The sequence below is a fragment of the Cyclopterus lumpus genome, chromosome 1, assembly GCF_009769545.1.
Source record: "Cyclopterus lumpus isolate fCycLum1 chromosome 1, fCycLum1.pri, whole genome shotgun sequence".
Lineage (NCBI taxonomy): Eukaryota > Metazoa > Chordata > Actinopteri > Perciformes > Cyclopteridae > Cyclopterus > Cyclopterus lumpus.
Genome location: NC_046966.1, coordinates 8,484,379 through 8,503,581, shown reverse-complemented (window position 1 = coordinate 8,503,581; position 19,203 = coordinate 8,484,379). Strand labels below are relative to the sequence as shown.

Below are 19,203 nucleotides of genomic sequence, written 5' to 3'. Positions count from 1 at the left end.
GATCCCTCCCTGGATTTGTGAAGCTCGGTAAAAGTCCTTGTTGGGTCTGCAGCTTAACTAGCAAAACCACCAGCGGCCCGCGCCGCTCTGCATCAGTCAAGTTCTTTTATTTGTCCGCATGTTTAGTCCCGTAGTGCCGATTCTCCACAAACTAAGCACTAAGCATTCTGTATAAACCTTTAGTTTTTTACCGTGAGCGGACATTTTCGAGGCCTCCTGTTGGTTGCGTGCGCCAGTAGCTCACCATGCAAAGTGTCAGCTCGTGTGATTCAGACACGCCTGCCTATTGATGAACCAGCCTGGAAGGTCAAATAAAGCACATTTTGCCCGGCCTGTTATGTCTGCTAACACACATTTTTTGTTGATTTGTGCCACATTTGTTTCAATATCATCCTGTCCACAATGTGCAACCTGGATTTTCCATAATGAATGTGACTGGCCTGTCCTATGCAACACGTATTGTCAGAGCGCATGTTGTGTGCTGTGCGTGGTGTCCTCCGGGAGCTGTTGCTCATGATGTTCCTCTCAGGGCTGACAGAGGTTGTGGCTGCTCGCCAGCGTTATCCTGTGGCCACACAGTCACTTCTCCAGATCCTGTGTCCATCAAAGCTTTCCCTGTGCCTCTCAATGCCTATCGAGTCCCTCGCTGTGCTTCTCCACTGCCTTCCTTTTTCCTGCCTTTGCCTCAGTACTTCCTTGACCAATCATGTATGTTGCTGCCAAATGCTCAAGCTACGCCCGCCTGCTGGCTGTTCTGTGTGTGCGTCATGCATGCCTGAAACATCTCTCTCACTTTCTTTGGCGGATGTTCTGCCTGCTGGTTTTGTGTCCGTTGATCTCAGTCAGACCTGCCTCCTGTTTTGCGACACTACTATTGTGCAGTGTTCAGCAAAGAATATGACAACATATGACTATTTTGTATTGATTTATTTAGTATTTTTTGCTTAAATGTAAGTGCACTTGGGTGGTATGTTGATTGAGCCAGTTATGCTGTGGTTGTTAAACAAAAAATTATATATTTTACTGTTACTACACTGCTGTGTTTGCTGCGTTTCTCTCAGTATGGGAGGGTATTTAGCTGTCATCCATGCCCACTGAGGAATCAAGATAAATATTGTTTCTTTTGATTATGAAACGCAAGCACACACACTCAACAATGTGAGCGGCACTTCTCAGAACTTTATAAAAAACAAATTCAAACACCTGCATGTCAAGGTTTGTTCTGCCAACATGACTGCCAGTGTCGAAGTATTCGACCTCACACAATGTCTATTTACCTGCTAGGAAGGTAAGACTAAACAAACCAAACACAATAGCCTTCCAGCAGATATGGAAATTAAAACCAGCATGTTAAAATTGCAAAACATACTGACTCAAATAAAAAATACCAACATCCGCAGCAGTTACACCTGACTTTATTCCACCAGCTAGTGTTTCTATTTATTTTTGTCATCCCTCTTGATTTTCTTTGTTTCTCTCTTTATCATGTATTCAGACCTTTTATCCTACCTGTTTAGGTCTCTTTGACTCACTCTGACCCCTTTATTTCCTCCAGACTTTCTTCTTTCTCTTCCCTTCCGCTCCAGTCATCTGTGTTACCTTGTCTTTTTCCCTCCCAATATCATCTCTCAGTATGGCATTGTTTTCTTTTATGTGCAGAGTTCTATATTTAGCTCTCTGGGAGTCACAATGTTTCATTTACCAATTATTACATTGCTGGGGGATGGCCTTGATTATGTGTGTGTGTGTGTGTGTGTGTGTGTGTGTGCAATGTTTTTGCATAGGACATTGGAGGGATGCCATCTTCATCTTCTCCATTCTCATGGGTACCTTGTATATCCTAAAGTTTGTTTTCTCCTAATTGTAAGTTTTTTTTTTAAGTGCATTATACTCTTGATAACGGGGACAGCAAACCATAACCCTTCCCAAATCAGGTTTGTGACAAGGGTCCTGCACAGATAAATCAGTTATAAAATGGCGACACTACAATATAAGTGGAGTGCTTATCGCATATGAAAGAGATAAGATCGTCATAATCAAAGAGGGAAGCGTGGGGATTGGATAAAGTGCAGCGGACTTTGAGATGATCACTGCCCACATTTCCCCCCCAGCCAGACCAGCCTGTCCAAACGCAGCCGAAAACAGTCGACTACATTACATTAATGCTTGGTGCTCAAACAACTGCATTACATTTTCTGTACACATGACATCTATTGCATCTGTCCATCCGGGGAGAGGGATCCTCCTCTGTTGCTCTCCTGAAGGTTTCTTCCCTTTTTTCCCTGTGAAAGGTTATTTTTGGGGAGTTTTTCCTGATCCGATGTGAGGTCCTGGATGTCGTATGTGTACAGATTGTAAAGCCCTCTGAGGGAAATTTGAGATATTGGGCTATACAAAATAAACTGAATTGAATTGAAATTGTACACCGCTGTGTTGCAGAATGACAATAAATGAATACCAACAGAAAATACTTGATGATTCAAGTTTAAATCCGAGATGATTTAAAAAGAGTACTGGCTAACTTTCCTAAATGAGTTAACCACATCAGTGGTTACACAGATGTGGTTAAAACAAACTCACATCGGCCAAATTGAGTAAAAAAAAGAAATGAATGGAGAATTTTACTTTAGTAGGGGATTATTGTGTGATTATGGTGTGAATGCAATAATGGACTATCAGGTGTCCAGATACAACAAGTGATTAACTCAGGGGTGCAGAATTACAACAGGAGAGATGTTAGAGGCTGCATGATATAGATGTTAAGTTGAGCCTATTGAGGCTCTCATCCACTGCGTGGGAGACGGTCCCATAAAAAAGCTTTGGGAAGCAGCTATGGTTCCATTAACCAGACATACATTTGCAAAGTAAACCAGTTAGTCCTCATCCTTTAAGTATTTTCTTGTAAAACTAAAAAAGACACAAACTGCACAACAAGTAGCAAGTTTCTCAGTGCGTCTTCTTTGGGCACCAAACCGTAATTGGCTCCTTACGGCTCCCTGAGGCCGGGAACCAAGAGTGACTTAAGTTGTACTTTCCCAAGTGTTCTTGTTTACTGTTTCGAGTATATCATCCTCTTTATTGAAAAATGTACGTCCAAACTGATTCAATCTCAAACTCTTTAATGCATTAAACATTCAAATCCTTCTCCTCTTCTGCCCTTTTAGTGTTCGGCTGCACTTTAACTAATAAGTGAGTTGCAAAATTCTGCAACGGTCAGTGCTAAAGCCTCCAATGTGCAACAACATATGACCTTCTTTCTTCTCTCCATTCATTCCAGTGTTGTCTCATCGATTCCTGCCTTTGAAGGTTTCTCTTTCTCTTGCAATGTTCCGTGTGTCACTATTTTCCACTTCACCATCACTCTCTCTGTTGAAGCACTCTTATATCCTCTAGTGAGCCAGATCCAAGGGACCCTCTTTGGGTTGGTGAGTATGTTTTGTCTCTTTTTTTCAGCGTTGTCTTGGCTGATTACATGGCATCACGTCAATGGTTTCTTAGAGTGTGTGTCCATGTAACTCGGTCTACGGGCAACGGTACACGGCATTGCTGCCCACAGTTAAAATGTTTACAACCGGATGTTATGTAGGTGAAAGTTGTTATATAACCTAATATCAAGAGATAGTTGCATTCTATAGCTACATGCAGATAACTATATAGAATAATAAACACAACATAATTCCATTTAACATATTTTATAAATTCTTTTGTGAACAAAACTAATTCATTATGGCAGCATACACATTCCATGTGAATTCAACATTGTGAATGCAACATTACACATGTTTGTTAGTTAAATATGTTTGTTTTATTTATAAGTATGTGAATTAACTCTGCTTTCACAGATTTCTCTTTTTCCCCCATCTCTCTCCAATAGTTCTCCTCACAGAACAAGCGGTAGACTTCTGTGTCCTCAAGGAGTTTGGTGGATACCTCATATTTAGCATATTTAGCATGCTCACACCCCAATTCAACCGCGCTTCAGTCAAAGCACAGTGACTGTGGATATAAAAATAATAGCATACCTGCTGTTTAGGAAGTGCGAGGGCGACCTGCTGTTTGGCTTCATGTAAGAAGAGATGCGCCGCCTCGTGCACACACTCAAACACAAATATGCATTGGCTTCCACACAGGCACAAAACATCAATATCTGCTCAGACATGAAAATATCAATATATACTTACAGTAGACAGGCGCATTGCAACTCACACACGCATTATCACACAGACTTGTGAACACAATGGTTGACAATCACACACAGAGTACACACAGTACACACTGTACAGTATACAGAGACAGACAAGCACGCTGCTATAACGGAGTAAAAGGAAACAAAACCACTGCGTGTAAACAAATGCACAGTTTCACTTACCATTTATTTATGTTTTGTGTCGGCTCTAATATTTTGCTACTATTGGGTGACATAGAGAAATATACGAATGATGTGTTGTGTGGTAATGTATTGCTAAAACTAGAATTTAAGTTTTCTTGGGTGCTCATTCAGGGCTCCATGCTCAAGGATGCAGTGACACTCTTTCTCAAATCATCGTTCCTGTTCAACACTGCCATGGATTGACACTTACTACTCATAAGTGACTCAATTAATTTAGTCAAGTTTGTATGAAGTGTCTCAGTCGACGACTTCAAGACGACTGTCAATCTCTAAAATATTGTCTGTGCAAGACGTGTGAAAGCTTGAATTCTCGAGGCTTTCAAGACTGAACCCACACATTTGTGAGGCTGTTTACAGAATATGACTTTTCAATGCGAACAAACTGCGGCAAACAGCCAACCATAACGTGTGTGTGTGTGTGTATGTGTGTGTGTGCACGTGTGTGTGTGTGTGTGTGTGTGTGGGGGGGGGGGGGGATAATAAAGTAGCAACAGCTGGAGTAGTGACCATTCATTCATACTGCACTTGAAAACAGGGGGAGCTGCATCTACAGTTTCCTTCCTCTACACAAGTGGTCTCGATAGCTCTCCGGGCAATGCATTTGCAACAATGTTGATGCAAATGCTGCTGAAAACTGCTGTGCCATCGTAGCCTGATCCATTGCTTTACACTGGCCTGTAAATAAGGAATACTTAATGTGAGCAACAATTTAGAGATTTGAGTTTAAAGCAGTTTCTCACCCATCTATTCCACTCATAATGTCCAAACAAGCGTTTGTTGAGCCTCCTTTTAGCTTCTTCCTTCCTATCCATAATGTTATGCCCTACAGCACTATTCGTCTCCCTTCATTCCATCTCCTCACTGTCATTCTTCACCCTTCATCATCTGTCTCCACTCTCAACCTTAATTCTGTCTCCACATATTTGACCTCCAGTCATCCTTTTTTTTTGCTTTGTGTTTTTTCTTTTTAATCTTCACCATACTTCTGGACTTTTATATCACCTCTACTTGTTTCTTTCATTACTATTAAATCAAGTTTTCCGTGCTTTTCCATATTTATCTGCCAGACATATACAATCTATTATGTATTATTATATGTATAATATATATTGGACAGGGTTTTTATTGGATAAAAGGGGAAAAGGCACTGTTGAGAGCCATGGACATTGTTGTCAAGCTCACAACAGCAGAACACTGTGTTTCAGTGTCAGAGATGTGGATAAATAACCTGTTCTACTTTCTGAAAGGACGGTCGCATCGCCATCAGCTGGCGTGAAAAAGTGTCCAGGAAACTTTCTTTTCAGAGTATGGGGTATATCGTCTTTCTAAAGATGCTGATATCAGCTTCTCATAATTCATACCTTTAATTTCACATTTACACACGTGTGCTGCCAACAGTTACCTCGACTTCATGATTATTGATTTATATCGTATGCTAGTACACAGACATATAGCTCACAATCTGTGAAAACTGCAGGATTAAAAAAAGCTGTGGAGGAACAACCTGAAACACTTTTGGAACAACTAACTTGACCAGACTGTTATTGTATTGTAATTCATTCCCATGCTGCTCAGAGCATCTGCCAACAGTTACCTCGACTTGCAGTATGGGGCCTTCAAACTCTACCTAGCAAAATTGAGAATTGGGTGAGGATGTTTTCAAAATGTGATCTTGTAAAAAAACAAAAGAAATCGTCAGGGAACTTGCATTAATCCAGTTGTGTTAGATGTTAGAACTGGAATCATGACCTGTTTAACTTCCTAACACAATGTTAATCAAAGCAAGTATTTGCATTTATTCAAATAACCACTACATATGATACAAATTAAGTACTATGACAAGAGGACGGTGGTGAAAACACGTTAGTCTGCATGGAGCCTTGCTGTCAATTATAATTCTTCAAAAGAAAAGCAGAATCGGCTAACATTGGATTCGGCAGATCAGAATCAGCCAAGAAAATTGCAATCGGGGCAGCATCGTTCATAAATGTCCTGTCTGTCACTTGTTCTATATCCTTCTGTCCTCCTCCATCACACCATTAATCTTTTGCTGTGCAATTGAAATTCCACTCCCCCGCTCTGTACACACAGACCGGCAACGTGTTTGTGACAGTGTGACAATATTACAGTCGATCCCCGCCTGCTTACCATTCATACATATAACACTCACACTCTCTTGAGCACACGTACACACAGTGTCAAATGATTGTCCTATATAGAGTGACAAAGTGTCTATGTTGCCTCAGCTGACGGGATTAATGATGATACTGTGTATTGATGAATGGAGATATGGAAGACTGCTGGATCATATGTAGCCTCATAATGTGTCACATACATGACAAATAGATCGTGACTGCTGGGAACATCTGATTTCTGCTCATTATAGGGGCGCATTAAAAACACACGTACACACACTAACACGTATACAAACTTCTTACCCTACGAGACTGGATCTCTTTGACGTATAGAGGCAATAAGAATTCGGACACTCCCTCCAATCGGACACCTTCCTTGGTCACCTGCAGATTCCCCATTCCATCCTAAAACGACAGAGATGCATACAGAGAAAACCATTATTAGTGTTTATTGTTTCGAGCACAAACAATGAACATTTGATTTTTTTACAGACATAGTTCCTCCATAGAGCCAGGGAATCCATTGATTCACTTTACTCATATGCATTCTGATGAGTTTTCTATTAGTCGTGTATATAAATAACACAAACATCCATTACTTAAAGGGTATTATTATATTACACATAGTAATACAGACAAGGCAGAGAACAGTAGTCAGTTTGTCAGTTATTCATACAGGTACCTCTGCGGCTGGAGGTTGAACAGACTTGGATTCGGTTAGAGGAAAAGTTACGGTTCAATTGCCTTCAGGTTTCAAACAGACTCAAATACATTTTCAGAGTATAACAATGTATCTGATTCTGTATCCATAAAATGATCCAATTATATGCTATTTGGGACAATTAGCTAGCCGTGTCCATTGAAGGAAACGGCACTTGACTGCATTGTTATGGTGGGTCAGAGGTCTAATTCTCTCATTTAACTCTCATTCTGATCTGACTTTACAGCTCGGCTTCTCGCCACAGCTCCTGGGGATTCAACAAAGCCGGGGAATGACACAACCAGAATGAAGACACAAAGTATTTACCCATCGAATCTGAACTTTAGAAATCTACAGTATATTTGGAAACAATTTAACTGCTGTCCATTTCATGTGTCTTACATTTACGGAGATATAAAATGAATGACGTTTCTGTTTAATCTGCTTCATCTTGCAAATGTGCCACGACGAAATAACGATCATAAAATCATGATTGTCAGCATTTAAGATATCTACACTATTTAGTGTTTTAGGTTTGGACAATTTAAGACATGTTCAGAGATTTTAAGGATCTCCAGATAATCAGCAGTGCTTATTAACATTAGTCATTGATGAGCAGTGTAATATTGATGAGTTATGGGAATATCATGTATTCACAGAGGTCTGCTTCATCCACAGTAAGAGCCTGTTTTACAGAGAACATTTGTAACAGTCTGTTCGGGATATATTTTTAATGCAAGCATGTAATTATTAATGCCTATATTCAACATCAACGAGCAACATACAATAACCATTAAATGCCCCCCCGCCCAAAAAAGGATGGGCAACCGTAGGGACAATAAGTGACACTTGATGCACTGTACATGTTGCGCTTACTTTGGTAGCGTTCAACACATCCCAGGAGTCTTAGCCATCGGCCAACTGTCAAAGCCTTATGAGGGATGTAGTTTTGAAAGTTGATTTATCTTTGTCATAACGACATGGTGTTGACGTTTTAGCTTCCAATGCAGACAGAAAACCCAGGAACACATTCCAGCTTGTCAGAAAGACAGATGAAAAAAAAGCCCCCGTTGAGAAAACACATTGAGTTATAGAAGAGAGTGCAACGGCAGTTAGGTAGCGGAGGGGGATGATTTGGCTGCTCAAACAAAGGTCAATGCATAAAAATCACAAATTACACAATTTAAAAGAGTTTGATTTTTATAGCTTGATTTTTGACTTTGATTAACATTGTATACATTTGCCTTTATTGTTTAGACCTTCGGTTTCCCTTTCACACGGAATTGTGAATTCATGGTAACCTTTAGGGCCCGATTTATCAACCCTACAAGTAACCCAGATGAAAAATAAGAACTTAAATGGGTTTCTTCCCTAACTTATCCCCAGCCTCATTGGATCAGGAAATGGTCTAAAAAGTTGAAGAACAAAGCAATAATTAAACAAAAACTATAACGACAGATACACATTTGTGCCCCACTGCTTTTACTAGGTCGATTAGCCCTTTTTACAACGTCACAAAAACCAAACAAAAGAAATCATCAGTAGACTTTGAGCCCTGTGAACACATTTGTGTCCTTGACATCGCAGTTCCATTTCTGATCAGCTGAGCGGCACGCCGTGATAAAAATGGCTTTGTCCCAGTTTGCGATCAGCTGTGTCACATTTTACAGATCCCACACGAGGGAAAGCTTGAGAGATTGTCGGATCAGACTTCCATGGTCAGATTAAATTCCTTTCAAACAGCCATGCAGGGTATCAGGATGGTGGTAAGGGCTTTTACAGAGCAAAGAGGCAGCTACTGTACCATGTCAAATCTGTGCTTAGGAGAGTGACAGCGGAGCAATGCAACAGCTGCTCTGATCATGTGCTCGCTCAGTGTGGTGAGGATTATGGGTACTGTAGTAGATTCCGGGGAAACACACAGTATGTCTTTTGATAAATATAGAAGTTTACATTTGAAAAGACACTGATACCATTGCTTTGTTTGCATATGTAGCCAGTTTGATAAGAGATCAGCTGAAATCCCAAAGAAAATTGTTGAATCATTAAGATTTTATACAATGTAACATATTTGAATAGACATATATACACGTTGTTATTGCCACATTGTTTTTAATTGAGATATTAAAATGAAACAAATCGTGACAGTGCTGTTTCTGATTAATCTGAAACATTTTAAGTCTCGAGAACCTAAAACCCTTAAACAAACAATTGGCGTAACTCTCCCACAGAGTATGTTGCTCGATGACAACAAGTCTCCTTCCGTGTACACAAATGTTCATGAAACCGTCCGTGGAGATAGAAATTAATTCTGTTCAGAGTGCTGTAGCAGATTATCATTAATTGTCATGTGCAACGAAGCCTTCCAAATCAGAAATGTATTGCATTGCACTTACGTGATTTATGTTGGGCACGCTTTTCTATTCGCTACCTGTTATGATAAACATGTGGGATCTTGAGATTCATTTCAAGTCTCATTGTATGAGACGTATTAAAGATGTACAGTGATGTCGTTTGACTCGTGTCTCGATTGGATCCGGTGACTTTAGTATAACAATGTTATTTTGGATTGTCACTTAAATGACATTGTTTTGGCTGTATGCAGGACCACTTGAATCCCACATCTTAGTTATTAATGTTTAGCAAACGATGATAACATAAACTACACTAGGTCAACGTAAAGCGAGTGGATTTTGACAAACCTAAAAACTCTGAATTCTAAGACGTGGATTTGAAGGTATTAATACTTTAATTGAAAATAACAATCCTTATTTTTGGAAATGTGTATAAAATCAATACAGAAGTCTGAGTTGTAACCCGTTCAGGGAAATGGTTTCCTACATTGGATTAACATGAATCCTTTTTATTGCAAATCTGTAATTGAACACATCTCATATTAGCAAAACCAATCCTAACCCCATATATTGGTCCATGTGTAATCCACTCGCACACAAACGTACAAATGGGAGCAGCGCACAGTGATAAGAGTGTGTGATAAGAGTGTGTCGGATCGATAAGTTAAACCAGCCAGAGGTTTTTTAGTGCTGTTGTTAGATCTATAGTTATTATGCTGAATGGAGCATTGGGCTCTTTCAATAAGCCATAACATAACAGGCCTGGGGAATGACAAACTCACTCACTACCGGAATATACACACACACACACACACACACACACACACACATGGAGACAGAGGCATACGTACATAATTAGCTTAGTTTAAACAAATTCACAATAACTACATTTCCTGCAATCCTCTGTATTCCTCCCTCTCAGTCTCAGTCTCAATTTTCCAAAACATGAAGACAATGATGTTAAAATTAATCAGGAGGTTTTATTCCACTGTCCAACACAGAAGCCACATTCTGATTGAACATGACAGCTTTGCCTCCGTTTCTCACACACTGCTCGTCTGTTGGCTTCATTTCCAGTCCAGTATGCATCACTGGCATGAATGGTACTTGGGAACAATATTGCCAAAGCCTAGATTACAATGGGAATTCATCAACAAACAGAAGAAAATGAGTAAATCTCTGTATTCATTGTTTAGCGCTCTTCTTGAATCTGTTTGTCTTGTCGAGGCGTTTCTTTGTTCTTCTCTTCAGCTCTCTCACCATTCGCTTCCATCTCTCTTTCACATTGTTGAATTATTTTTGGAAAACAGATCATACCTTGTAATATGCGTTTGAGCAGTGCGGTGTTCTTCTTCAATTAAAAGCTCACTCTGGTAATCATGTTGAAAGGTATTTATAATTGAGCAATAATTGGTATTAGACATTTAGATTATTCATAATTAAAAGTTGCAAACTGACTTCAATGCATTTCAGCCACCCGAACTTTAGGGAAAGTAAATGATAACATAAATACAGCACGATGTATTTCATTTTAACATTTTCAATCTGCAGATGTGCTAATAAAAAGATACTGAGAAGAGAACAAAAAAAAACAACCATAGCAACATTTTAAAGTTGTCCATATACTGTATATATATTACATACGGTATATATGTATATGTATATATATATATATATATATATATATATATATATATATATATATATATATATATATATATATATACATATAGAAATACAGTGCAGTACTAACATTCTTGGTCTTTTCTGTTGCTTTGTTTGTTGAAATTCACAAGCTGTATGGTATGTTTGTTTTTTCATATCTGTGTATGTATTCACTTCTGATTATGTTTTTAGAATATTGTTTATTTTCTTCAGTGAAACCCCTCAACAGCGTTTTATACTTCCGTCTTTGCTTCTTGAGATCTAACACATATTGATTTCCGTTCTTGCATCACAGACTTACTCTCTATATCAAGGCTGTTCCCATTTAGATGTTTTATCTCACTAAGATCACTGTCCACTATTTAAGCTTCCTTGTAAACTCGTGCAGCCTTGAGTGCTTGTGGTGAGTCCACAGCATGTAACAAGCTACTGGTTGTATTGTTTGTCTCACTTCATATTAATAGGTAGAAAAAACACTCACACTGTTCAACACTTAACAATCTTTAGCTTTGCTTATAAAATGAGCAGGTGATGCTATTGTACCTTCACTGACATATAGTTTTTAATATTTCTTTAGCATCAACAGGTAGCCCTGTTATCGAGGGTTTTGTCCCACCATTGCTTAAAGCTGGTGACTCTGCATTGCTGAATCATAATAGGGCATATTTCCAAACTGTTACCCCTATCTTTTGTGAGCAGCGAAAATCAATTTTATTCACAATTTATATTTTATTTCATTTCTTTTTTCAATGTATTGCGGATATTTCTAATCAGCCATAGTGTGTACAAACTGAGAGCGTCCCCAGTTCCCTGACATTATATATTGGCGTGCTAAAGGGATTCGTTGTAGGACATCTATTTCTTTTTTTTACATATATTTGGCAAGGGGCACGATGAAATACAACAAGAAGGCCACAAACACACATTATTGCTCTTTTGGCAATTTTTGTTCGGCTCCATTGGCTCAGAAAACAAAATCAATAAGCAACATACAAGCTGGCAAATGTGTCAGTTTGGCAACAATTACGAATCAGAAAAACAATATTCAGCCCGGCTTTGTCTGTTTCTCTTTCTCTACCAATTGAATTCCTTCAGACATTGTTTGCCAGGGACAAATCAACAACTCCCAGCACAGTGATAACGACACACACGCTCGATGCTCTAATCAGGACAATGAACAGCACTCCCCTGACTCCTCTATTTCCTTTCCTTACACCACAGCAAACATGTGTGAGTTTACATACAGCAAATGTATGCATGCCTATTTAACTATGTATGTTCTTTTGATTCTGTGTCTGTGCGCGTAAGAGATGCATGTTGTGCCCGTGTCAATGTATTTTAGTACATTTGTAAGGCAAACCTTTAGTAAGTGTCAGACCCCGAGTTGGTCTTTCCCTGGTGCCACTTACCAGTTGGACGTGCCCAGAAAACCTCTCAACCGTCTACGCCCCTACATTCGACACTTATAGTTTATGTTTTGTTTTACCGATACAAAAAACATTCTCATATGATATTATGCAGTACTATAGTACTTATACAACCCAGTCGTATACAAAGTGTGTAACATTTACTCCACATTGACAAACTACAACATTGAAATGTTCATACTGGAATTTGTTAGTGTTAAAAACACAATAGTACAATATTCTGTAATATAACGTCATTCTGCATTACATGTCTTTTTACCTTTGATACATTAAGTATATTGCATTTGATACTTCTGCACTGTTACTTAAGCAACAAATTGAATTCACGACTTTTACTTGCACAGAAGTATTTTAGACTATGGTATTTGAACTGTTATCTTTACTTACTTGTGATTATCATTGATTAGTTCATACATCAAAAATGCAAAATTAGTTTGCACAAATTAATTAATCTAGACGCAATGTTAAAACAAACTAAGGAAGGGCCTGTCTGGTGCACTGGATGTGGGGACACACAAAAATGAACCGAGGAAAAAAATCTAATGCACATATTAATACATACACAGTTACACAACATGCACAGTGAGAATGCACATACAGTGTGATCACACACACACACACACACACATTATACAAACACCTACAGAGACTGTAGTATAATAAAACGAATTGACTTCAGGGTTAAAATCAAGCACATTGAATCTACTTACAGAGTAAGAGAGCGAGCAGAAAAAAGGCAAATGGATGGACATCATAAGAAATATGACCTCAGAATAAAAATCCTCCTTATAGATCATATTTAAAAAAGAGTAATACTTTAATACTCTTTTTTTTTTTTAAAGCATTGCATGTTTTAGGGCCAACATACATTTCTGATCTGGCTTAAAATTAGTTTGCCAAATGTTGGGACTATTTAGTCAACCATTTCTCTATTGCTTGATTTGCCTTATTTATTCTATTTTTGTTTATTTGTATCTTCACATTTATTTGGTTTGACTACAAATGGACTCAATAAATAAACGCAGCTCGCCTTGACTTCTAGATGCATACACACGCACACACACACACACACACACACACACACACACACACACACACACACACAGATATAAAGAAACACACACATACGATAAAACCATGTGTCCCTGTGGTGATGGATAGGCTGGGAGAGTATTTTGCAGGAATTTCTAATATTCAGGACCGTTGTAATTTTTCACACAACCTTTTATGTCAGCCAGCAGAGAGAGAGAGGGGGGGGGGGGAGATAAATGGTCGTCCTTTGCCTTTTTGACCATTTGGATACATTACTGCATTATGTCAAGGTTGAGAAAATGACTTTCATTTTAATGAATTCAACGCAATTAAGTGATTGTTATTTGAACTATGCAGCAGTAACTATAAAGGGGAGGTTGTCATTATAGAATGATTTGGTAATAAAAACTAAATACTTTTTTTGTTTTACTTCACAACCAACCTTATGCGTTCATGCTTCATTAACTCAAAAAAGCTACAGATGTGTGTCAAAATACAAGCTCTATACGTAAATGTATGCTGTATGACTTACCATATGTACTTTGATATATGTAGGATGGGGAGCGACTTGAATTAGGTAATTCTGAAAATTTCAACCTCATACTGCAAGTCCCCAAAATCCATTTTGGAGGCAACCGCCTTATTGAAATTATTGACTGAGAAAAGTTAAGCTACCTTAACAGCTCCCTCGGGGCTCTATGCCAACAGCCGGTGCATGTATAGCATCTTTTTCTTTATCTCCCTACTCTCCTCTTCACCTCTCTCCCTCCTCCACTACACTCCTTATCTTTCTTCCTCGCTCTTTGCTAAAACTGCACAACTTCCTCGATCGCCTGGTGCTCTGGCATGGCACGGACACCGCCAGAGTTGGACTGAGAAATGGATTTTTAACTCTGTTAAACCATGTTTAAAATTGAAGCAGGTGTGGCATGCTGTGGCATGTCATGAAGCCAAAGTAATTTCCTGTACTGAGACTTTAAGGTAGGATTAAAAAAAAAAGAAGTGATTTATGAGCAAGCAAGCGAGGGAAAAGCTGTAATACCTTACATTCACAAATACTGCCCAGGTCGAGAATCAGACATTTATTATTAGAGACATGCCTTTTCTAGTTTCCCCTGTTTAAAAAGTATAAATTGTTGATCTACTCCCTTGCGCTTTGTTAATTTGCTGCTGCTGCCATTAAATGTTAATGCAAACTCTGCACTTCCACCATCTGCTTGACATCATAAACACTTCCAGCTGTTCAGGGGGTCCTTCAGGCGTTTCTTGGAGAAACTTCAACAGGAAGTTTTTAGTTATATTAACTGAAGCTGAAAAGTGAAGGAGATCAATATTCCCATTAAAAAAACAAACCTAGCACTGATGGATTTATTGTTGCAGAATTGCCCATGTATTGTGCATGTTTTGTTTTTTCCCCTGCCATTTTTCATTCATGCTTTTACCCTTATTTTGACATTTCAAATATTGAAAAAGTGTTATATTGATTAGATCAGACTCTAATGGCTGAATAAGATGACAGAATGTCCCGCAGAGAGGAATTATTGTGCATATTATAGAATTTAATATAGTTTAAGTAGTCTGTTAAGACATATGTACTTAATTAGACTCTCAAAAAACAATTTTCAATATTTAAAAACAGAAAACAAATGATATGTGCCTTGCCAACCTCCACTTTTATTCAAACACGGTGCCTCCATCTGAAGCTTTTTTTTTCTGAAAAGACAGCTGCAGGTAAAAAAAAAATGTGACTTTTCAGATCAAGACACTTTATATGCCCTGTGATATTTCCCTGGCCAAATTACATGCAAACATTGTATACTTAATATTCTCTGAGTTAAGTTAGTTGGTGTGGTCCATGATAAAACCCAAATGAATAAAAATACAATAACTAATATTTATCATCAGAGAAATGAGAAAATGAAGCACATTCTGACTCAACTAAAATTATCTAATTTGTCACAAGCACTATCCATACTGGACGGGTCAGGGAGTTCTTCAGAGATGTGCTGAGCTCACCACAAACAATCAGTAGACTAACTCATGTCATTAGCCTCGCCTATTTGCCTGTTTGCATATGACCTCTGACCTCACTCGACAGGCTACCTTTGCTCGAGGCACCTTAATTAAGAGACAACGTCACTGAATGGAGGAGCAACTAGAAAAGTGAGTGCAAGAGTACAAGGCTGTCCTCGGCAAAAGACATTCTTAGATGACTAACATTGATACGATTTAGTCGACTTATTGATTAGTACATTTAAGCCACATATCTGTAAAACTGAGTTCTTTCACAAAGGATCACACAAAAGCTCCACTTTAAATACTGTGTTTAACAGAATGATGCTAAGTTTCTTGAAAACAAGTCATTCAGCATGAAGAAAAGCATACAAAACGACCAATCGACTGAAGAAATGTGTGACGAGTATCAAACAAATGACCGATAAGTTGACTAGTCAGCTAAGAGGGGGAAGCCCCGCTGGTCAAGTAAGTGCACGTCTTCACCAGGTGTGCTCTCGTTTAAATCTATGGAGATGTCAGTCAGATGTTCTGCAGCTGCTCTGTGCAGACGTGTCTCAGCTTTGTCTCACGGGTCTGGCCGTGACTTGAGCCTTAATTTAGGCATCAAGTCTATTTGACATTATTAAAAAAGTGAGCAAACTGTTTTCCCAATACCGATGTGAGGTCCCGGGAAAGAGGATGTCGTATGTGTACAGATTGTAAAGCCCTCTGTGGCAAATTTGTAAATTGTGATTTTGGGCAGTACAAAATAAATTGTCCATGGTTTTCCCCCTCATGGCCTTTGGCCGCAAAGTAGCAGCTGGGGGTTTGGGGTGCACTCAGCTTTTGCACTCGCCGCCCCTACCGGTCGGGGGCCAGTTAAAAGTAGTGAGTGAGGAGTCAGCAGGCAGTCAATGGCAGTATGAAAGAGTTTATGAAAGGTTTCCTGAGAAAATGTGAGTCACTGCAACCATGAGAGGTCAGGAGGTCGTTGTTAGCAAAGGACGACGCTGCACTGAAGATGCAGCTAAAAGTGATCTATGGAAAATACACTTAACTCGAGCAGTACTGATCTCTCCTCCACACAGTACGGGCGATAGAAGACTGCATTATGGATCAAGGTTCCTGGTCAATACCGAGCATTACAACAGATGGTGCTCACAATGTGGGATGAATTTCCAGTTATTAAGTTATTAACAGTTATACCAGCTTGTCCAGGAAAATGTTGATGTCAAACCTTCATTGTGCAAAAGCCAGCAATAAGGACGTGTGACTTTACTATGGCATTTTTTATTTATTTTTTATAATCTAAAAGTGTAAATCCAACAAGGTTTTCACATCAATGTCTCCATTTCTAAGGGAAGATTCAGTGAAAATGATAGAGCTACAGAGGACTACATGATGTGTCCCAGGAGCACAGACGTTAACCTCCGGGTCCCCAACACCGAGCTCCGCTCCATGGGCGACCGGCCTATGGATGAGATTCTTTTGAATGAGATTCTTTTGAATGAAAAGTGCGTTACAAATAAAATGATTATTATTATTATTATTAACCTTTCTGAAGTGCCGGCATGTGCTTTCTGTTTGACCGCGGCCGCACACGAACGGACATCCCTCATTGTCCACAAGCGGAGTGCACGCTCGTCTCCGATGGACGCGTCCCGAGTCACCTCTGACTGACAAATGGCAGCGGAGAGTTTCCCGACGCTCGGCTGGTTCCACACAAACCTCTCACCCGCACAAATCGCACAATCACAGAGGGAACAGGTTGACAAGAGCAGTTAACATCACCTTGCTTTCACCAACAGCTGTGTCCCACTTCACCTCTGCAGCCTGAGAGACAATCTGAGTGACAGATGACAGCGAGGGTCGTGTGCCTCTTCACACTTGGGTTTTTTTTCTCTATGCTTCACTGCTCTCACCTTCTCTTTGTCTTGTCGTAAAACAAATGAAATGAACCTACAATCTTAGTTCACGGGGCAGAGTACGGAAGTAATCCTGTAAGGCTCGGTGGTGAGATGAGGGATGTCCGCACTCAAATGAATCCCAAAACTTTTCAATGAATTTCAAGATGTTGGGAGGAAATATTCAAGCACTTAAAAGTGATAATAGTTTGTGGGTAGGCCACATATACTGTATTGTTTTGTCAAGTCTAAAAACTGTGTTCACATTTATAGAACTGCTCCTATTGTCATCAGTGTCCACATATGCAATATGTCCTCCATATGTATTATGAAAGTCATCACTGGCTCACTTTTTAATTATTTTAATTTAATTTAGATATCTAAAACATAATAACCACCTCTAATTCCCTTTGTTTTGTTTTGTGGCACACTTCATTTTCTTTGCGCAGCCAGAAAAAAGAGCTTGTTTGTCCTCTGCCTGTTTGTGCTGTAAGTGATATAAGAATGACACGGCCAGTCTCAGCCAATAGGGAGTCGCTCAGTATCTCTCTGTCTAGTCGCTACAGTGCCTCCTCTTCAGCCCACTGATGTCACAAGGGGGAACAGAACAGTTGTATGTCTGTTGGATCAAATGTACCGTGTGGCCGCAATACTCTGAGCAGAGAAAGTAGTTTCTGGTAATAAATTGCTCAATAATGTTCGGCAGGGTTTGGTGATAAATCACCAGAAAAGGTTTGAGAAATCACCAAACCTCTAATGTTTGAAACTGATGTAGCTGTGGATGCAAAAGCTACGCTTCCATAATGTATCAATGGCTAAGGTTAAGAGTGAGGTAAAGTTGTAAAGATAAAAACAAGATGTATATGTGTGGGTTAGAGTGATATTCATGGTTGAATGGTAAGCCACTTATTTCATTGTATGTCATGGGAAGCAAAATGAGAAGAAAAGGGGTAATTGCAAAAGTGGCAGATGCATGTACTGTGTGAACCTGCAGTGACTCTTCTACAGTTGCATATACATTGTGAAAGCTGTTCAGCCCACATATTCATGTGCTGCATTAGTTTAAAAGTCTGAACTGGGACTATTTAAACGGTGTCAAGTGAGAGTGCAAATATTGACCTGGCTGATATTCAGTACGGGTGCAGTCATTTATTTGCCTTCCTAACACAGGGATCACATTTAATCCATAACGCATTTATGTTACTGAAAATTGCATTTAATGTGTGACACATAACTATTCTGCAGCACAAGCGTTTTGATGCTCACCTCAAATGAAACATTTTCATTGTATTAAGACATCAAATCTGAGTAAGATGTCCTCCAAAGTACATGGTAAATGTTTAAATAACATCATTTTTTTTTTGCAATGCACTGCAAAATTGGTTAGCTGCTCATTTGTTACAGCAATCTACGAAAAGAATGTAACAATAATTATGTTGCATTGGAAAGGAAAAGAAAACCTTCAGACAGTAATGCATCCAGTGCAACTCTGTTCCAATGCTGGCACCCAGACACTCTGACTTTAATTCAACAATTTCAGGGATCTAAATTGTTACAGTAACAGGTTTCTGGCACTGCTTACAAACAGCCTCAAAGTGCTA

The 19,203-nt window shown here is 39.2% G+C and overlaps 1 protein-coding gene across 4 annotated transcripts in view; it reads right to left on the bottom strand.

Moving 5' to 3' along the window:
• LOC117731405 (zeta-sarcoglycan) overlaps positions 1 to 19,203 on the bottom strand; it is a 283,875-nt gene that overhangs the window by 80,968 nt on the left and 183,704 nt on the right. For all 4 annotated transcript variants that reach the window (XM_034533761.1, XM_034533778.1, XM_034533752.1 and 1 more), the window contains one exon: positions 6,829 to 6,930. In XM_034533761.1, coding sequence (XP_034389652.1) covers positions 6,829 to 6,930 — 102 coding nt within the window. The remainder of the gene's footprint in view (positions 1 to 6,828; positions 6,931 to 19,203) is intronic.